This window comes from Centruroides sculpturatus, unplaced genomic scaffold, assembly GCF_000671375.1.
Source record: "Centruroides sculpturatus isolate CEXI.00-Female unplaced genomic scaffold, Cexi_2.0 scaffold664, whole genome shotgun sequence".
Classification (NCBI taxonomy): domain Eukaryota; kingdom Metazoa; phylum Arthropoda; class Arachnida; order Scorpiones; family Buthidae; genus Centruroides; species Centruroides sculpturatus.
This window is the reverse complement of record NW_019384885.1, coordinates 12,953-35,742: the sequence shown is the minus strand read 5'-3', so window position 1 is coordinate 35,742 and position 22,790 is coordinate 12,953. Positions and strand designations below refer to the sequence as shown.

The 22,790-nt window shown below is 34.6% G+C and overlaps 1 protein-coding gene across 1 annotated transcript in view; it reads left to right on the top strand.

Annotated features, from left to right (window-relative positions):
* LOC111631108 (integrator complex subunit 8-like) overlaps positions 1–22,360 on the top strand; it is an 80,113-nt gene extending 57,753 nt beyond the window's left edge. The window contains exons 14-25 of the mRNA XM_023375306.1: positions 6,136–6,266; positions 6,331–6,432; positions 6,498–6,711; positions 6,786–6,895; positions 6,972–7,056; positions 7,137–7,236; positions 15,569–15,602; positions 15,734–15,793; positions 15,866–15,927; positions 16,018–16,136; positions 20,748–20,902; positions 20,970–22,360. Coding sequence (XP_023231074.1) covers positions 6,136–6,266; positions 6,331–6,432; positions 6,498–6,711; positions 6,786–6,895; positions 6,972–7,056; positions 7,137–7,236; positions 15,569–15,602; positions 15,734–15,793; positions 15,866–15,927; positions 16,018–16,136; positions 20,748–20,902; positions 20,970–21,269 — 1,472 coding nt within the window. The 3' untranslated portion in view covers positions 21,270–22,360. The remainder of the gene's footprint in view (positions 1–6,135; positions 6,267–6,330; positions 6,433–6,497; positions 6,712–6,785; positions 6,896–6,971; positions 7,057–7,136; positions 7,237–15,568; positions 15,603–15,733; positions 15,794–15,865; positions 15,928–16,017; positions 16,137–20,747; positions 20,903–20,969) is intronic.
* Positions 22,361–22,790: the final 430 nt, after the last annotated feature.

Below are 22,790 nucleotides of genomic sequence, written 5' to 3'. Positions count from 1 at the left end.
AGATCGCTAGGGTACTGGAAAGATATGATAAAAATAAGCATAGGTTAATTAAATATTAAAAAAATATTAAAACATTATATAGAAATTCAGTGAAATGCACTTTATGCAAAAAAAAAAAAAATATTAAAATCACCGCAATAAATTAAGAGCTGTCCAATCGTTTGATAAAGTATTTCCAGGCCGAAGGCAACCCTTCAGAATCTCTAGAATTGATGCCCTATGGGAAGTCCCATGTTGGGACTGTTGTGTGAGCTTGTATTAAGAAGATTGGAAAAAAGTGCTCTTTGTGTGTTCTTAAATGACATTGTTTACTTTAAAAGATATGTTGACGATGTCTTTGTAGTTTGGAAGAATGAGAAAAAAATCGATGATTTTATTAGCATGATCAACAACAACGATGATGGCCTCATGCTGAAAAACACACCAACAGTCTCAGTGACTATAGCGCNGTTGACTTCTCCAAGAATTGTGGAGCAATGTGAGCAATTTTATCAAGACACTGCAGCTATATAGTAGTAGTATGAAAGAAAGTGAAGTCCTAATGTGTTAGCAGACTACTGATGAAGAGTAACCAGGGAGGCTCCAGAAGATACCTAAAAAAAATAAGCCAAGCAAAAACACAGAACCTAATACTTATGTAATGTATTTTTCAAATGTTAGTTAATCTTTGTTACTTTGTTCAGTGACATAATTTAAGTTATGTAAAAAAAGTAGTGTAATTTATTGTTTTTATTTTTCATTTTTTACAATTTACTTTTAAATTGATATTTTATGGCTGAGTTTTACTAATAATGATGATTTCACATCATTTGTGTGATTCACTTCAAAATTTGATGAATTTTTGCACTAACTAATTTTAGAACATACAGTACATTATACTCTCAATTATGTGGGCCAATAATGAAGAACATGCAAGAAAAATCAAAAACAGACATAATCCAACATATATTTCTTAGGAAATAAAGTCTGGATGCTGTCCTCAGTGATTTTTAGTCTTCAAATCCTTACCATGCACTGATTTTGTATCAGCAGGTACATTGAATATTCTTTGGTGAGCTGATTCATTGAATCACGATTTGTGTCATTCCACTTATATTCATGACAAATGTCATTGCTGGATGTGAGAAATTTCTAGAAGCTTCAGTTCAAATTGTCTCACCTAGATGGCGTCATTTTGTTCAAAATTGTGTGGTTGGCACCAATTTTGTTTGGCCAATTTTGTGTCAAAAGAAAAAGCTGTTGCACTCATAATCTGCAAACCAAATTATCCATGCAAATAATTGAGAGTATACTGTAGTCCAAAGACTAGTTAGTACAAATAATTCATCAATTTTTCAAATACATATTTTGATATTATATGGAACCCTTATTTCTGGAAGTACAGCTAAGCATTTTTGTTTATGATCATATTTTATCATGCTACGGTCAAATGAATGTAAAAACCTAAATTGAAGGCATTTACAATGTCAAAATTTGTCAAACAGTATAATAAGCAAATAGAAGCAGCACCATAAAGTAACATTGGTATGACATTACACAGTGACTGACATTTCAAAACTATATATATGATACATATTTTTTTTTTGTGTTACAGTTAGTTTCAGTATCACATGCTTTAAAGCTGTTTCTTCTGTTGTCTACTTTATTTTAATTTTTTCCTTGTTATTTACTTATGTTTTGGGCTTGATACACACAGATGCAATAGAAATGTCTCTATACAAAACATTGTTCAATACAGAGTAAATATGCTTAAAATTGCTTTTTCAATGCTTTACATAGGTTCCATTGATCAAACAAAATGCAAAAACATTGTCTAATGACATTTTTCACAAATTACAATCCTTTATCATCATCACAAAATTATACAATAAATAAGTGACAGCTTCCTAATAATTTTTGCTTGATCAGTGTGGGTTAAAATGTTTTAGTATCTAACAAATTTTCTGTATAAAGACATTTTTACCTGAGGGAAGTAATCTCTTGTCAGACATAATTACACAAGTTTAAGTATGCTTAAATTTGTCAGATGTGCAACCAGGAATCCTCAATCACGCAGGCAAAACATTTTCTCGTATGCATGCATTTTTAGTCATTTTCCACATTTAGCTCACATTTACATTTATAGTTAATATGGAGATATAATAATATGAACACACCTGAATTCTATTTGCCGAGTTTTTTCTCTTTATTCAAACGTTTTCAGCCTATTTGGATAGGCTGAAAACGTTTGAATAAAGAGAAAAAACTCGGCAAATAGAATTCAGGTGTGTTCATATTATTATATCTCCATATTAACTATAAATGTAAATGTGAGCTAAATGTGGAAAATGACTAAAAATGCATGCATACGAGAAAATGTTTTGCCTGCGTGATTGAGGATTCCTGGTTGCACATCTGACAAATTTAAGCATACTTAAACTTGTGTAATTATGTCTGACAAGAGATTACTTCCCTCAGGTAAAAATGTCTTTATACAGAAAATTTGTTAATACTAAAACATTTTAACCCACACTGATCAAGCAAAAATTATTAGGAAGCTGTCACTTATTTATTGTATAATTTTGTGATGATGATAAAGGATTGTAATTTGTGAAAAATGTCATTAGACAATGTTTTTGCATTTTGTTTGATCAATGGAACCTATGTAAAGCATTGAAAAAGCAATTTTAAGCATATTTACTCTGTATTGAACAATGTTTTGTATAGAGACATTTCTATTGCATCTGTGTGTATCAAGCCCAAAACATAAGTAAATAACAAGGAAAAAATTAAAATAAAGTAGACAACAGAAGAAACAGCTTTAAAGCATGTGATACTGAAACTAACTGTAACACAAAAAAAAAATATGTATCATATATATAGTTTTGAAATGTCAGTCACTGTGTAATGTCATACCAATGTTACTTTATGGTGCTGCTTCTATTTGCTTATTATACTGTTTGACAAATTTTGACATTGTAAATGCCTTCAATTTAGGTTTTTACATTCATTTGACCGTAGCATGATAAAATATGATCATAAACAAAAATGCTTAGCTGTACTTCCAGAAATAAGGGTTCCATATAATATCAAAATATGTATTTGAAAAATTGATGAATTATTTGTACTAACTAGTCTTTGGACTACAGTATACTCTCAATTATTTGCATGGATAATTTGGTTTGCAGATTATGAGTGCAACAGCTTTTTCTTTTGACACAAAATTGGCCAAACAAAATTGGTGCCAACCACACAATTTTGAACAAAATGACGCCATCTAGGTGAGACAATTTGAACTGAAGCTTCTAGAAATTTCTCACATCCAGCAATGACATTTGTCATGAATATAAGTGGAATGACACAAATCGTGATTCAATGAATCAGCTCACCAAAGAATATTCAATGTACCTGCTGATACAAAATCAGTGCATGGTAAGGATTTGAAGACTAAAAATCACTGAGGACAGCATCCAGACTTTATTTCCTAAGAAATATATGTTGGATTATGTCTGTTTTTGATTTTTCTTGCATGTTCTTCATTATTGGCCCACATAATTGAGAGTATAATGTACTGTATGTTCTAAAATTAGTTAGTGCAAAAATTCATCAAATTTTGAAGTGAATCACATAAATGATGTGAAATCATCATTATTAGTAAAACTCAGCCATAAAATATCAATTTAAAAGTAAATTGTAAAAAATGAAAAATAAAAACAATAAATTACACTACTTTTTTTACATAACTTAAATTATGTCACTGAACAAAGTAACAAAGATTAACTAACATTTGAGAAATACATTACATAAGTATTAGGTTCTGTGTTTTTGCTTGGCTTATTTTTTTTAGGTATCTTCTGGAGCCTCCCTGGTTACTCTTCATCAGTAGTCTGCTAACACATTAGGACTTCACTTTCTTTCATACTACTACTATATAGCTGCAGTGTCTTGATAAAATTGCTCACATTGCTCCACAATTCTTGGAGAAGTCAACTTGGGCATGCAGGAAGTGGATTTTGAGAGATACATTACAACCAAGTTTTTGATAGCATAACTGCAGCTCATCTACAATCTCTTTGAAATTTTGTGCTCTGTTGTTTTCAAAGAACTGCAAAAAACACCCAAAAAACTTTATTGTGCAACTTTCTTGCTACCCTCTAGGATTTCATCAAACTGGTGGTGGTTTCTGATAAGCTCCCAAATATGTGGACCTACAGTACTGTACCTATTTGGCATCATTTGAGGGAATTTTCTACTTAAGTACTTGTAGGCCTTACTTTCTTGGTTCATACGCTCCACAAAGCTTTTTGTAAGTTCCAATTTGATATATAACAATGAAAGCAAAATCTTTTTACAATTAACCAGTGGTTTGTTTTTTATGATCTTCATATCCGGCTGAGAGGATTTTCTGGTAGGTTGGTTTGTTTTGATATAGTGAGTTGCACACACCTTACTATCTCATTTCACAAATAAAACAAAAATATTTTGTATATGCTAATTACAAGCCTAATAAGAGTATTGTTACCTTTAAGTTACCACAAATCTTAGTAATACTGGCTTTCTCAAGAATTCTCATACTTGGTAACTTTGACACGATTGATGTGATTCTAGGCTTTACTAGACAAGAACCAAGCCTTCTGATGGAAAGGTTAACTTTTGTGGGATTTTGAAATGTTCAGATTTCAAATACAATAGAAAATGCTCACACAAAATGTTTTATCTTAAGAATATTGAAAAACATTTTAAATACAAGTCAAATGCAAAAGAGTTTGTACCCTCACACATACTGCTAATACACACTAGTGGTGCCTTGTACTATACTTCAAATTTAATTCCTTCCAGGAGATGTTTGAACTCAATCGTTCAAAGTCTGAATTAATTTTTCTCATTAGAAATAATGGAAGCATTTCTATTAAGCTTGTAAATCACTCTGAAAATAGGACATTTTAATTTTGGAGATTGGCTAATTTTCTTTTAGAAAGAGGGTGTACTTACTGGAATTACATCATACATACATACATTATGTATTTGATATATGCACATGCATCTATATAAGCATGCCTGCTCCACATATATATATATTTAAATGCTTAAAAAGCAATTTTAAAATGTTTCAAAATACTTAACCAGAAAATTTTTTTCATAATAAATTCTCTTAATTATAATAAATAATTGATAATTATTCCACTCTTCTCATTTCTATTTTATGATTGTAAAATTCTTTATGAAATTACGAATTTTAGTTGTGTTAGGAAATACTAGTAGTATTAAATTGTAGTGCTACAGCACTAATATGATTGTAGTTTTTATTGTGCATGTTTAGTTTGTTCTATATCGGGTCATATATTGTACTAAATTCATGTTTTTCCGTTTTGTATCGGGACATCAGATTTTAATGAGGTACATAGTGTATACCTGCTGATTGGGTGAGGGTTGGACCACTTGTAAGTGACATACTCCCTAATGGTGGGAGATATAAATCCAGATGTGTTCACCATGGAGAGATCTTTTTTTGTTTGGAGTCTCTTGCTTGTTACACACATGCTATGAGTGAGAGTGAAATTCAGTTACCAGTGAAAGCAATTTGGACGCTAGGAAGTCGGACTAAGTAAAAAGGACAATCCAAGTTCATCCACAAAAGTTTTGCAATCATCGATAAGGAATTAATGCCAATTGCCAAGGGAACTGTTAAGGACAAGTGTAAGACCTTTATTTTTATTGAACATCATAATATAATTGCAGTGTTCTCTCCACACTTGGAACGATTATTGTAATTGTACGGGGGATATGAAAGAGGGGGTAGTACGACCACTAAGACAATTGTATATGTTACCTTTGTTTGTTTTGATGTATGTACACGTTTGATTTTTTGTATTTATACCGTAAAGGAACCCAATGAGTCTCATGTTTTAAGACCTACTAGGGTGTAATTACACAGAATAAATTTTGTTTCCTCATACATTGAGGTTTGTGTAAAGTTCTTGTTGTCTTTGTCATACGGTTATCCTGCACTCAAACCTGGTATACCACAGTATACTAGGAATTTACAAAATAAATGGCAGTTTATTTCAATTTGTAGCAAAATTTCTATGGAAATTTAAACAATAGATTATAAAATTTAGTAAATATTAGTTTGTAAAACAAAATTATTTTTAACAGATGATATTTCTGTCGTCGTTGGACAACTAGAACGAGAACTACTTTCAGCCTCTTCGCCCAAAGTGATATGCTCTCTTGTAAAACGGTTGCAGTCGATTAGTTCTAAACCACTTTCCAAGCTTTATCATAAGGTAATATGAATAAAATTAATTTAGTTTTATAATTTTTATTGATTTTAAAAGTTGTTTTGTCCAGTGGGAACTCCCTCGACATATTGCTTCTCTAGTAAGAAACGTTCAGTCATCAGAAGTCATTTATATTTTATTGGCTAAAGCTAAAGAACTCAGAACAGTCAAAGTAAGTTAATTGTTTAACTTTTTTTGTTAATAATTAAATGCTTTAGAGTAATAGTTTTTTCTTAGAACTACACTCGAGCTCGAGAACTATATAGAATGATTCAGGACGAATTGAGAAGCGGAGCATCACGTTTGAATTGGCTAATAGGTTGGGAACTTCTTCACACTGATCTTTTAGAAGCCATTGAAACACCCATTTATAAATTTCAAGATCCCAAACAATGTCAAGAAATTATTCAGAAGGCAAAATCCTGCATAAAATCATATTATCAAGAAAGAGGTAAACTAAACCAGATAATTTTAAATAATGAAATTTTTCAATGATATAAATTGGATGGTATTCTTCCTCAACAGAAACTCCTCCGGATGTTTTTCTGGTTGATTTATCTGCCATTGTTTTATTAAACCTCAGAGATTGGGATACATTGAATGAAATAGAAGGAAGACAAGATGGATATGTTGGAGTTAGTTGTATTAAAATTCATCTGAATTTCATATTATAAATCCAAATGTAAGCATTGCTATTTTATTTTTTTACAGTTGTCTTGTCTTCTATCTTCTGTCTGTCGAGATATCTGCGCCAATAAAGGAAGTAGAACCTCTGCCAGAGACTTATGGGATGCTGGTATTGGAGACTTATAATAAGTTTTAAGATTTTAAGTTTTTAAATATTTTGAGAGAAAATTTTGATTGTATTTGTTTTAGTGTTGCCAATATTTTCAAATATAAATATTCAGCACAAAAGAAGTAATTCTGGCATAATAAAAGAAATGCAGAGAGAAGCAATGCACAGTATTGTATCCAGGTATTTAACCATAGCTTTATAAAATAAAAAAAATTGAGAATATTTCCTAGTTTAATAGTTCTTCGAAAGAAATTTATTTAAATTTAAAGTAATAAATGGAATAACACAGTACAAAAAAAACCATAAACTAACTAGAAAAGTGTTTTTAGTATTTTTTAATATCTTTGGAATTAATGATGTATGCAAGTTATTTAAATATAATTCGATGAATATTTTCAGAGTAACCTAATTTAAATGCCAATGTAACTTTACATTAATATCCAAGATGTGTTTTGTGTTATACCAGATCATTGTTAAAGTAATTTATGTAAAAATAATTATCAAAGAAGTATTTCCAAACAAATTGTTATAGCTAGCTTTAAAAATAAAGTTTGTAAATTTCTACTTAATGAAAAGTTTCTGGAAAAGTTAGAAAAAGAAGGAGACTCCTTTTTTCAGAAAGAAAAGTTTCTTTATTCATTTTTATCTTAATGCAAAAACATTGTTTTACATTTAAAAATACACATGTTAAATTACTTTTTAATTTTTAAATCTGAAGACAAAAACAATTTTTTACTGCAATGAAAATGTTGAACTATGTCTTAGAATGGCATCCAAACCAGGTTAAGGCTTGGGGATTTCTGCAATTGCAATGCTATTAATTACTTACGAAAAATCCTGAAAAAGAGAGAAAAGCAATCGACATTAGACAGATTCTTTAACCCTTTCAAACAGAAAAAAACACGACTAATAAAAATGCAAGACTGTGTATGTATGTATTTTTATTATCATCAATACATATAAATAAAGGTAGTAAGAAAGTATATATTTTTTTATTTTGGGGGTCTCCAGAACCAATTAATCAAATTCCCATAGAAACCTATGGTAAATCGATAATCGGTTAACGAACAATTCGGATAGCAAACAAAGTCTTGGAATGGATTATGTTCGTTAACCGATCACCCACTGTATTTAAATATGTCTGGAAGAGGAGATTGAAATGGAGGCTTGAGTGAAGTAACTGGCAATGCATCCACGCAGTAAGTGGGAATTGCAGGTTTGAGTCCCACGCCAGGCAATTCTTTTCTTCCAGAATATTCTAAATTATTTAATAAATATTAATTTAATTATTAAATTTAATAAGAGATGGTGCTAATGCCTTCTTCTAATGACAAATTTAGTAATTAATTAAATATAATCATGAAAAAGTAGCCCAATGTAATCTGGTGGTTGTTTGACTTTACAAATTTATTGGGTTTCATCATATTTATGTATATAAGCAAGATAACTATTTAGTAGTATTAAATATAAATCTGGAATAGTAATTGAATTGTAAATGAAACACATTTCTAACAAGCAATTATTTATTGTGACAGTCACAATGCTGGGCTTCAATTTTAAGTTTATTTAACTTAAAATATGTGTCTCCACCTCAAATTAGTAGTGGCTTATCCCTGTACATCATACTTATCATACTTTTACTTTAACAATAGAGTTATGCTGGTTATCTATCTAACACCTATTGAGAGAAAATTTTTGAATTTAAATAACATGACTTCAGGTTTTCATCAGAAGTTTGCATATAGTTAATCAGGGCTTCCTGTCCCTAAGGTTTACATATATGGTCTTGTCTTTCGTCTATCTAACTCCATTCTTGAGATTAAGGAAAGACGGATGGATGAAAATAAGAATTTATAGGTCTACAATTTTTCAAATTGCAGTCCAACAACAATGGTAATGCAGAATGACAATTGGTAATCCACTCACTGGTTTTGTGATTGCAGCAGGTACCATTTCTTTCTTTCTTTCTTTCTTTTTTTTTTTTTTTAAGATTGTAAAAATGAGCAGTGGTGGATAAATGTGGAAAGGAAGAATTGGTCTGTATGCTAGTTGCAGAGTGGTGCTGAATTCAGATGAACCCATTATTTACCACAAAAATTATTTTTGTTTCTTTTTTATAAATACAATAGATTGAATTTGATATTCTTCTAATAGATTACGTTTGTAATATTTGAACACAAATTTGATTGAAGATCATTTGAATATCTTGAATATTAGGTTTAAGTTCAAAAATATTTGTTGCTGTCTTTGCTCTATCCACCCTCCATGCTCTTTTTACTCAATTCTCCAAAGGGTCGAGTGAAGGAAGTAAATTGAAAGAATGAGGGATTTTTGGCATTCTTTTGCACAGGTTGAGTGAAAAGAGGAGTGAGTGTTGAGTTGAGCAAAAAGAGTAGGGGTGGCCCAGCTCACCCCTTCCTTTTTTTTTTTTTTTTTTTAAGATCCCATTGAAATTCAATGGGCACATATGCTAGTTAATTATTATAAAGGCTTCATTTTGAAGGTGAGATGAAATTTTAAAAAATTTACAAATGCCTGTAAGAAGTAAATTTTATGTTCAACTTCACTTGAGATGCAATGTGACCACCCTCTATTTCCCCACTGCACTGATCATTAATTATTAAACTTTAATAGCATCAATGCCCCATATATAGAAATACCATGCTAAGTTTCGAAATGTTCAATTTTTCCAGTGTTGAGATAAAATGAGAAATATATGCCCACCCACATGCATTTTGAGCTTCTGGGCAGTCAAAATTTGACCAATCACCATAATTTCCCAATGTTGCACTCATTGCCATAAAAATTAGTGCACCAAGAAGTTGTCATATCACTGTGAAACTTGGTATGCAGATAAGTCATAAGCAGATATGGAAATGGTTACGATTGCTCATTGCATAATGCCAGCAGAGGCATTAAGCTGTCTGCTTGACCTAAAAAAATGTGCACAAAGGCATCCTGTCTGTAGTTTACCTTTTGCAGAGGGATGTTGCATCACTAGAGATGCCTTTGTGTCAATCGAAGACCAAATAAACAAGTAACTGAGTTTGAGGGGGAAGGATCATCAGGTTGAAAGATGGATGGTCATTTTGCTGAATAGCCTGCCACCTAGGCCATTCTGACAACACTGTGACGAGATGTTGGGACCAGTGGACAGGAGAGGGGCTTGCATACATGGTGCCCAAGGTCAGGATGTCTTCGGCAGACCACTTGCTGAGAGGACCACCTGGTCCTTTGACAAGCATGCACATGGCCAACTGTATCATTGTCCACCATCAGACACAGGTAGTGCCATCATTATAGGCCACTGTGTTTGTCCTTACCATTTTGAGATGTCTGGGTATCATTGACACCACCAACCATTGTCTCAGTTTGGAGTGGTGTCACTCCCAACACGATTGGACCACAATGGAATGGAACTGGGTTGTCTACAGCAATAAATCCAGATTCAGTTTGTGCATGATGATCATGTTTGTGTCTGGAGGCTCTAGTCAACGCCTCAATCCTACCTATGCTTTGGAGCAATAAACCACCCCCACAGCCAACATGATGGTCTGGGATGCCATCACATATGACAGCCAGTCACCTCTACTAGTGATCCAAGGGACCATGACATCCTACATGCACACATTTTGCCCCTCGTGGCAGGGCTCCCAAGAGCCATTTTTGTACAGGACGATGCTCAACCAAACACAGCAAAGGTGTCACAGGCCTGCTTTGCCACATTGACACACTTCTCTGGCCTGCCTAGTCCCCCAATCCATCACTGATTGCACATGTCTATGATGCCAAGTTTGGCCAAACTAGAAAACTGCTTCAACTGTGGATTGAGATGATGCAGGACATGATATGGCACATGTATGCCTCCATGTCCATCCATATCACATCATGTATTCATGCTAGAGGTGGTCCAACAAGGTACTAGAATCTCCTTTCATTTGTAGTTTTTCCTGCAATAAATGATCCTTTTGCTTTCATTTTGTAATCCTTTACATATACTCACACATGTCAGAATTGAACAAAATTGTACTGTACAACTCTTTCTTTGTGCAGTAATTTTTATGGCAATGAGTGTATATTTTGTACTGCCATAAAAATGCAGAAGGAATTAACTCCAAAAAGTAAAATTTGAATTAGAGCAGTTTTTGTAATTGATATTAAAAAAATTAAAGTTTCATAAAATAAAATACTTTCTTGAAGTAACAGCTGCTTATCATTAGAATAGCATAATTTCTTATATTTTATGTGCAGGTAAGTATTTATTACATTTTTTAGGTGGTGAATATGTTTTAAGTTAGGACATTCATCTAATCTGCTAAAAGCAGGAGGAATTAAATCCTGTGTTTTGGAGTCAATGCCTTTTGCCCTAATTCTCATTAGTCTCTTTTTTTTAAATTTCTAGACAACGTTCATGGAAATTATACAGTTTTAATTAGATAGATAGGGTTGTTAACTTTGCCAGCAATGCAGTTAGTGCTTTCAACAACTGCTCAGTCTTGAGTCAAGCTGTTTGGAGCACAGATTAGGGTAGGTGGTTACTCCCTCCTTTCACCGTGTCACAACTCTGTCATCAGTTAGATCTTTCACTCATAATTGTTCATATCCATATTATTTTAAAAATTAAATCATAAAAAAAAATAATAAAACCAGGTGAAACTTTATTTAGTCTTTTATTTTACTGTTTTACATCTTACATGAGTTAACTTATGAAAACAGTGTTGCTCTGCCTTCATTGATTTGAGAAGATCTGGCTGTGTTCAGATTTCAAGAAATATTGCCAGAATAGTTGATTGGAAGGCAACCTGTCAATAAGCTGAGTTGTAAGATTGTTTGTTTTTTCCTTTGAAATGCCCCTTTCTGTAGTATTGTTTGTAACTGTTTGGGAAGCTTGTTAATGATAGCTGTTTTCTTTGGAAAGTTGCGACACTATTCCTGGCTGGTCATTTGCAGTTTGTATTCCATCTCCCTGCTGACACTTTCATGAATCTAACTTCACACAGGGTGTCTCATGGCACATAACTTTCAGTTGCAGCTGCTGCATTTTCAAAATTTATCTTTGGTTCCACCCATGTTGATGGCACATTTTCATTTTCCTTATCTTTAGCCTCATCAATAATCATATTAAATTTTAAATATATTTTGTCATTTGAAAGATAACATTTAGGCATTTTTGAATTTCAGAACTAAAATGACTATACTAAAAACAACATTTGATATTTTGATTTTATATATACATCATTTTCAAAAGGTTGTTGGCAAAGGTATTGTACATAGAAGTAAAAATAAGAAGTTCCCCAGGAAATACTTTTTAAGATTTATATAGATAGATATGCAAATGATTAAAAGAACAAATAAAAATATGCAATAGACACTTGTTTATTCAGTAACAAATATGGCCCCCATGGACAGCTATAAAGGCCACTAAAAGGTGAGGCATACTATCAACAAAGCACCTTTCTATTTCACCCAAGCTGATATCTATATTAATGCTTGGTGGAAAATATAAACTTACTTCATACATATATAAATTGTGAGAGTAGCCGGGGTTACGGAGTAGGTAGTACCCTTGTAACACTTAATCGGCACCAGTCGGTAGGACTAGTTCTCTAGGATGCAGATCACTAGATCTGATCTTAAATATTTCATAGGAGAGCGATAACCGCTATGTGATCCGAACTGCGAAGTTCAGATGCTCGTCAGGATTCCTTGACACCAGTTTGTCAATTAAATTCTGCGGACAAACACGCGTGTGAGATCTGTTTCGGAATCAATCTAAGAGACATTTAAGTAAATTTAACAAGTGTAAATTTAATAATCCAAAAACAACGAATACAAATGTCAATGAACGAGGGATAATAAACGACAATTAGATTACACGATATTGGCTTGGACTTATTCTATACTGATGCGCGATCGAGAGAGAGAGCTCACAAAATTCGTTATAAAACATACAACCTGATTCAGTTGACGTTCGTCTTCTTCTCTGTCTGTAAGGGACACCTTGTAGATAGAGTTCATTTACTTCTTCGTATGGGAGATCAATACGTGCACAAATATAAAAGTATCTTTACTAAGTTCAGACTTGGGACTTAGTCTATGAGTCTCGTTTAAGGGCGTTGGTCATCAAGAGGAAAAACGTATGGAGTTTGGACGCTTCCAGAACTGTCGCTGAACTCCCTGAATTCGGACTAAATTCCCTTATATCTCCTGAATTTCGACCAATCATCGGCCAGTAACTCTTTCATGAGAACGGACGAAAGGGGAATCGAAGAGGGGTAACCATTTCCCATCTGAGTGAGATTTTTAACCAGATAAGGGAAAGTCAGAGGATGTTCTCTTCTGTGAAAGGAAGTAGCATCTGTTATCTGGTTTTTTCCCACATCTAAAACACTAGTTTTTCACAAAAATGAAGTAATATTATGTGTCAATATTTTACCATTATTAATAAAATTTATTAAATTAGACCCAGGGCCTTTCGGGTCTCACAAAATCATCACCAACTGCTTGTATTACATGACGTGTAGGGAATGATAGATTATTAATATCCAACACTGTCCACTTCAGTTCCTGTTATTAATAACAGCAGCAGCAGCCCAAGGATGTTCCTGGGCACTAATGTAATGAGCCAGTGGCGTAGTGTGGGTGTCAGCTGCCCGGGGCAAAGGAAAATTTCGCCATCCCCTTATTTAGGTATCTCAATTTAAAAGACTAAAATTCAGTTTTGTCACAGAATAAGTAATGAAAAATTCCATGCAAGTGTTGCCACCTTTTTAAAATTGCTGACTCGGACAGCAGGTGAGGTTTGTTCAAACAGAAGTTCCTGATGCATTTGTATGTCATTTTGCAGTGCGAAGAATAATTTGCAGTGCATGTCGGTTCTAAATTAGTTACAGTTAGTGACTAGGGAGACTTGGGTAGGAGTAACATAAGTAACCTAGATCAGTGGTCCCCAACCCCCGGGCCGCGGACCGGTACCGGTCCGTGGATCAAATGGTACCGGGCCGCCCAAGGAACATTAAATTATTTCCATTTTATTTACTATGGTGTATTTCCTCGGGTTTGTGCGACTTTTAATGGACGACGGAACAACAGAATAAACTGGACGTAAGAAACACACTTCGGGTGTCATTGTCTCCTATTACCCCTAGAGGGAACCGTCTCCTTGCAATGAAACAAGCTCAGGGTTCTCATTGATTTAGCGTTCTAGTGAATTAAAATGTTAAATCACATTATATTCATTTTTTGGTGTAACTGTATTTTATTTTGAAGGCATGTTTAAATACAATTAAATTAAAATTATTAAATTAAGTCAATCTAAAATATAAACGATCAACGTCCCCCCTCAGTGGGCCGCGGTAAAATTATCAAACTTTGACCGGTCCGCGGCGATAAAAAGGTTGGGGACCGCTGACCTAGATGACCTAGCTCTATTGGATAATGGAGGTGTATATGGATACGAATGAATCGTACAAACAAAAAACAAAACAAAAAAAGAAAGGTCGACAGGTTGCGGACGGTGAGTCGATTCCTGCACTGTCAGGATGTCCCATGCTCATTTCAGTCGGTCTGAATCATAGGTGCGACAAAAATATGAAATGAAATGGTTCAAATTTTTACAAGATATTATTATTATTTATTGTGAAATTGTGCCGCCCAGGGCGGGCTGCCCTACTACACTACGCCACTGTAATGAGTGATATGCATCATATTACCAAACCTCTGCTGGGACACACCCTATCTGTCCATATTAATCTGTGCAAATTTAATTATCTTTTTTCAGCCATAATCTATTTTATAGTAGTACCTTTCCAGTGCATGTTTATATATTATCCAATCTTTATCTTTAGGCTAACAGAAACTTCTGGGTAGGATGTTTCTGTTGGCCTAAAGATAAAGTTTAAGATTAACTTCTGCAAGCTGTGCAGCCTCCATTTCTGGCATATTTTTTGACCAGACAGAAACTGGTCTTTAAGGCCAATGCCCGCAGGTTAAAAAACTAAGGCAATGGTTAGTATCCAGGTGGAACTTGTTATTTGCTGCTTTGACTATTAAAACCCCTGATTTTGTTGGAGTTTCCCAAAATCAGATGGTGGCCACCAATGGGATAACATTGACAGAAAGACTTTTTACTTTCATTTGCCACATTGTTTCTGGTGGCTGAAAGGAAATGTTTGTCAAGATCTGTCTTTTTTTTTTTTAATTCTATGTCTGTCTACACTGTAATAAATACATTCAACCTCAACTGTGGGACAGTCTGGCAATTTCATTCAGTTGTCATCAGCACCCTGATTCTAATTTATATGACATCCATAGCAGTCTGTGTTGACTGCAGCGTTAGTTTTACTACCCATTAGTGTTGGCCTGGGCTCAAAGAAGGTTCATAACTGGGCTCGTTTATCTTAATATTTTTTCTTTTTTAAGTAAATTAGGTATAAATTTCTAAATATTACTATTATGAATTTGTCAATTTCTGGATAAATGAACAATATAATTTTTGTATTTTGATAAACAGGTCTCATTTTCTTCATTTTACTGGAAAACTGGTGGTAAGTGTTTTCTAATTCTGTTCTCTGCTTAATATATATATTTTTAAATTTTATTTGTATTTTAAGCATTTTTGTCTGAATGATACAAAACAAATGTTTAACCATCCCAACGCACGGCTTTTGTTTTTCAGGACACTCTGGTCTTAACAGTGGTAATCTCGTGTCTTTCCAAGTTATACAATATACTGAAGGTAAATTGCTGAGCATTTTGTTTTTGGTGTTTACTTTAAGGCGATATTTATTTATTAAAATCTATTTTCCAGGATAATTCTAACGGTGAAATATTTTTAGAGTATTCAGCATTGTGGCCTGCCGTCGTCAGCAAGTGAGTTTTGGGACTCAAAGTCATTTCCTTTCATTTCTATTTATTCATCATTCAACAAAATGAATTTATTTATTTATTTCTGAATTTTAGTTCAAGCACATTTAATGTGCAAGCAGTGGGTGACGCTCTGCATGAAGTACTGGGACATGCACTGACCGTTCATCCCACTCACTCTTCTTGGTTAAAAACCAGAGGCGACTTTATGTATGGTAAGTACTATTACCTGTATTACAACCATCCATAAAGCCTAGTATTTGCATGCAGAAATTACTCCACAGTTGAAACACTTATCATCTGCCAGTAGTAAAAAATGGAGCTGATCAGGATTGCTTTGTTATATTAGTTAAGATCATAAGCAAACTTAGAAAGTTTATCACAAATAAAAAAAACCACAAGTGAAGAATTTGGGTAAGAAAAATATTTCAAAATAGTTTTGAAGTTTGGGTACCAAAATATTTGATATTCCTAATTACAATTACATGATCCTGAATACTTTATGCAGTAGGTACAGATATGCTCCTCAAAAGTGAAACCACACCATGAAGGAATGCATAGCTGCCTCCAAATTGCAGGATTGGTAGAGATGACAGATATGCAAATAATTAAATTTGCATATGTATTGGGTCACTTGGTACCCAGTTTCAGGCTATAAAGACCAGCCAGCTTGGGCCATAAATACTATTGGCAAAGGTTTACAGCAGCTGAAGTTTTGAATAAGCATAGAAAATGCCTCAGAGAACACAGAGAGCTGAATACCACTGTTGAATGAATGGGGAATGAGATTGTATCCTAGAGCTGTGCAACCATGGTTTGTTGATGTGCACAGTTGCCATTTACATTGGGCACAACCTGAATACCATCCAGTGATGTGTGACATGTTTCATCAGTGGACAGACCTGGTGCACGTTTACAGTACTCTAGCAGTGGACCAGTATGAAACACAAATTGTGGGGCCTGTGGTTCAGCCACTAGTGCAGTCCACACCTGACACAATGTTCCAGCAAGACAATGCCCAACTACACAGTGAACGCTCACCAGCCTGAACATAATTTGCATCCTTCCCTGGCCAGCAGTTTCATCAAAGCTCTCATTCATTGAAAACCTAAGGGTCCTAATCTGACATGAGATGCACCAGAGAGCACCACCACATATTGTAGACAACATATGCACTGTAATAGTGTAATAACACACCTTGATAAGGGATACTTCAGGAAACCATTAATTGCTTCATTGAGAGTATAACTTCAACACACCTTACTACTGAGAAAGCACATTTATCAAGCTAAACAAGATGCAACCATTTTACCGTCGGCATGGAAATATATAATCAGAAAGAACTCGTAAGAAGATACATCCACCAGGCTCAATAAACCCTGAGTTATTATAAAAAATGTTTACATATTGTATTAAGGGGAATTACCGTATTTTGTATTTTATTTTATTTTATTTTTCTTGTTTATTGTATTAATTTCGTTATGCTTGTTTACGTAATCTTATTTCAACGTATGTTCTAATATAATTTAAATTTGAACATGTTCGAAAAGCCATTCATTCGAACGTCGTTAACCTGAGGATGGCCCATGAAATGGGTTGAAAACTTTTGTTTAGCTTGATAAATGTGCTTTCTCAGTAGTAAGGTGTGTTGACTTTATAATGTTAAAGAATCTGAAATGTGAATAGGAGAGAGTATAACTGCCATATTCATTACTGAATAAACAGATGTCTGTTGCATATCTGTTCTTTTAATCATTTGTATGTGTATCATTGCAGGACCAGTAGTGTATCACCACTACTGGTCCTGCAATGTGTATGTGGTTATGTGCATTCCTTCATGGTGGTGTGATTTCACTTTAACATTTAAGTTCAATAGTAATATGAAATACACTCATTGCCGTAAAAATTAGCACACCAAAGCATTGTCAGAATCAAATGAAATTGTACACATTTGAGTGTAACAGTGATACAAGTAAGCGATTACAAAATGAAAGCAAAAGGATCATTTATAGCAGGAAAAACTACAAATGAAAGGAGGTTCTAGTACCCAGTTAGGCCATCTCTAGTGTGACTACACGATGTAATATGGGCATCTTGAGGCATACAGGTGCTGTATGATATCCTGTGGCATATTAGTTCACAGTTGCTGCAAGTGATCCTCTAGTTTGGCCAAACTTCTAGGCTGTCCAACTTGGCATCCCAGGTGATCTCAGACATATTCAATCGGTGACAGATTAGGAGAATAGGCAGGCCAGGGAAGTGCGACGATGTGGTGGAGGCATTCATGTGACACACTATGTGTGATCGAGCATTGTCCTATTGGAGAATAGCTCTTGGGAACCCTGCCATGAGAGGCAACACATATGGCTGCAGGATGTCACTAACATACCACTGGGCTGTCATGGTTCTTTGGAACACTACTAGTATGTATGTAATGGCAGGCCAGACCATCACACCAGCTGTAGAGAGGTGTGCTATTCCACAGCTTAGGTAGAATTGAGGTGTTCACTATGGATCCTCTACATGAACACGGCTGTTGTCAGTGCTGAAACGAAAACTGGATTTGTCACTGTAGATGACCCAGTTTCAGTCCATTCATTTTTTTTATTTCATTAGTTTTATTAACATAGCAAAGTACATAACCTAATGCTGCATTGCACAATCAGGCATAGAAAAAACTGTACAAAAGAGAACATGATGGTACATAAAATAAGATTACAAGAAAATCAAATTATACCAGTTTGTGTGATTTTAATAAAAGTGAGCTTTCATAAACCAAATGCAGAGCACACAAACATAACAAAAGAAAGTATTTACAAAGGTAAAATGTCGATTTACAACAGAAGTCATGACATTCAGCAAAGGAGTTACTTTGTGTTTAACAAATAAGTATAATGTTAAAGTATTTCTTCACAAGCCTCTGAAACAACAAAAAGGTCTCCTGATTACTAACTAGCTCTCAGCACTTGCAGGACCAGTTTCCATCATTTTTAACAATGGACAGGTTAAATTTAAGTTAGTTTCTCTACCTCAGTCATTGAACATTCAAATATGTAATAGGAGCCACACCATCAATTCTATCACAGTAGATACAGATGATGATGTTGCCCAGGCAGAACTTATACTAATCACAGGAAATTCAACTCTAAAATTGATCACTTTTATGTACAATTTTATAATCCATTTGCTTGTAATATAATTGTATATATTGGAAAAGAAACTGTGTAATAGTTTTCCTCATCCCATTCCTGCTACCATTCTTTAATAAATTCATTCCACAGAATTCCTTTCAGAACCTTTAGGGATATTTTGTGTGAAATGGGAAGAGTGTTATCCCTGGCTACATCCTTAGTGAGAGAATCAGTTCTCTTGTTGCCGATAATGTTTGTGTGCAACTGTATCCACTTAAATTAGTAGTTATTCATTCTGAGCAAGTATTGGGTAAAGGCTTCTCTTCTTAAAGGACAGTGCTTCTAAGGTGATTGTAAAGTTTTTGTTATTATAGATGCTTCCACTCCATTCAATTGTACGAAGAATTGCAAGGAGTTCTGCCTGAAAGATAGAGCAAAGAGAACTTAAATAGTTCCATTCTATTACAGTCCAGTCTTGTCGGGGGAGACGTTGCTCCAAATGGAGGTGACTGTAGATGGTGTCATTGGCAGCATACATAATGGTCTCTGTGCTAACAAATGTTCCTCTTCCAGGTGCCTCAAAATGGTACAGATAGACACAGGGGTCTGTAATGATGGCACCACTTGTGTTTGGATGACAGAGAATGATATGGTCAGCTAAATATATAGTTGTCAGAGGACCTGGGTGCTACATGTGTGAGTTATCTCTCATCCACTGGTCCCAACACCACCTTAGTGTTGTCAAAATGGCCTTGGTGGTGGGCTATTCAGCAAGATGACATCCAGCTTCTCTCAGCGTGATGATCCTTCCCCTCTCAAACTTGGTGACTTGTTCATATGGTCTTCAATTGCGACATAAAGACATCTCTAGTGATGTAGTGTCTCTCTGCAACAGGTAAATTACAGACAGGATGACTTTGCACACTTTTTTAAAGGCCAAGGGGAACACTTTAATGTCTTCTGTTGGCATTACAGAATGAGCCATCATGCAGTATCTCTAATCATTTCCATATCTGCTTGAGACTATCTGCATGCCAAGTTTTGCAGCAATACAACTTTCTTGGTATGCTATACTTATGGCAATGAGTGTATATTAATGTATTAGTGTGTAAATAATGCTTTTTATCCATGTCAACTTCCACAAATCAAATTCTATCATCCCATATGTTTGACATAATTTATAAACAGCCTTCCTATTGATCTGTTTTTTACCGTTCCACTATCTGTCATGGGAAAATTGAAAATTTTGAACTTTGTATTTTATGGCTTCACCAGCAAAAGTGATGGCAAAACACCATCATTTTTGTTGGTGAAGCCTATGGCCATTCTGTCAATGGTTTCTGTTGACCATTTTTTGCATGTGAGTACTAGGCTTAATTTCCTCTGTGCGGAGTGACTATAGAAATTACAATTAATTCCAAACCATGCATTTCCTTCTACTGCAATTGGAAATTTGTTACTTTACACTTGAAGATTTGAACAGTAACGAGAGAACAAATAATATGTTAAATGAAAAATAAAGCTGACAGAATTTCCCAGTGGACGTCTTCATTGTCATTCAATGGTGATTGGGAGGATGGAAACAGGAGATGCTTTCTAGTCTTTTTTGTTTATGCTTTTGTCTCACTTTGGTGCTTAACATTTTCAGGTACTTTATATAACTGATCTTATTGAATTCTGCCCAATTTCTTTCAGTTCGGGGTCATCACGCTGCTGCCACCAAGTATTACCTATCAGCGGCCATGGTCAGCAGTGACTACTTCAGCCAGCCCCTGCCACGGGCACTCTTCGATGATGCTCAGTACAAACATATGATCCACTGTTGTACCAAACTCCAGTGTCACACTCAGGTGAGTTAGCATTGTTGAATAGATTATTATTTTTTCCACAGTGACTGACTGCAAGAATTTCTTTCAGGCAGCTGTTCTCGGACAGTGTGTGGAAGATCCAGCCTATTCTGCTATTTTTAAATCTCTGGGAGAGAAGATCTGTAACGATAGCTGCGACACCTTTTATCCCTGCATTTGGGATGTGACTCTTCTGGAATATCTGATAAATCTTCATGCCCGTCGTGGGGAGGTTGACCGCAGACAGTTGGCCATACACCTGATAGGACAGTTGGAACTCAATTCCAATAATAATGAAGAAATTCAGCATGAAGCTGAAAATGTCAGGAGAGGAAAATTTTTTAGAGCCATGGCTTTACAGTATTTGTAACAGAAGGTGCTGTTTTCTGCCTTTTTATAATTATTAAAACATTTGAGTAAAGTGTTTAAATTCTATAGTACATGGTGTACTTGGTGAGAAAGTCAGAGGGATGAAAAATAAAAGGGATGTTGAATGATGGATGCATGGATGCAGTCCATACATTGTTGTCAAGGGAATAATCATCTGACCTGACAGATGGAATGGTTAAGCTGGTGATCGTATCATGTTTGGAAAAATTATAAATTTTGTTGGCAGTGAGTGGATGGGAAAGAATTTTTACTTCTGATCGTTCTCTGAGTTTTAGAACAAAGTTGGGATGTTTTCGAGTCAAACTGACAACAGAATAACCTTTGGCATCAGTTAAGAGAGAAATTAATAGGAGGTGCAGGATTTGTCAGTTCTGTTCCCAGAGTGGTTCTTTGCAAGCAAAAAATATTGACAATATCCAAATGCTTTGCAAAATGATGTACAAAAATGTATCTTATTCAAATATTTCCTCTATTTCATATTTCTCACCTCTGGAAATGATACAGTGGACCGAAGTTGAATGCCTTTCAGTTATTTCATCTGTTTTCACCGTTTAAGTTTGGGCAACTCCAAAGAGGTTTTTATAGCAGTAAGAATGTCCAACAACGACAATTTGGTCCGAAACAGTGAATTTTTGTAGTTCAGACAATATTTCTATGGTTTAATGGGTTGAAAGAAAAAGAATTCTTTGTAAAAAAAGGACTAACTTAACCCGCACCCCTTATTGCTCCTAAATTTGAGCAATTTTAATTTCCTTTTACACTTCTGGTCGTTTCCAATTGGCCAGATTTGTCACGACATGATGGAAAACCATTGCAAGCTTAGAATTCAGTTTCCACCGTTAAGACTGGTCACGTGGCAATGGAATCTGGCTGCTGTTTATGGGTGCTGAAAGGTTAGTTTTTCTAGTTTCCAGGTGGTGATCACTCAGAAAAGAGCAAACTTAATACAATAATCATTTGTTTTTATTTTTTACATTTATAACTTACAAATATTTTATCTAAACACCAATCGTATGCCGAAAATCTATCGGGCTAGTTTTAGGCTAATTACTAAATGAATTACGTAATCAATTTGGCTCTAGAGGTAGGCGTTAGGCGCCATCTCTTATTAATATTAATAATTATAAATAAATTAATTAATTTAAATAATTTAGAACCGCTGGGAGAAAAAAACCGTCGATGGTTATATACTGTAGTTAGCTTCTATATGCTGGAAGAGGAAATAGGACTGGAGGTCCTATAGGAAATAGGACTGGAAGATAGCGTAACTGGCAACGCATCTGAACGGTAAGCAGGGGTTGTGGGTTCGAGTCCCGCTCCGGGCCGATTTTTTCTCCCAGCGGTTCTAAATTATTTAAATTAATTAATTTATTTATAATTATTAATATTAATAAGAGATGGCGCCTAACGCTTACCTCTAGTGCCAAATTAATTACGTAATTTATTTAGTAATTAGCCTTAAAACTAGCCCGATGGATTTACGGCATATGTTTGGTGATTA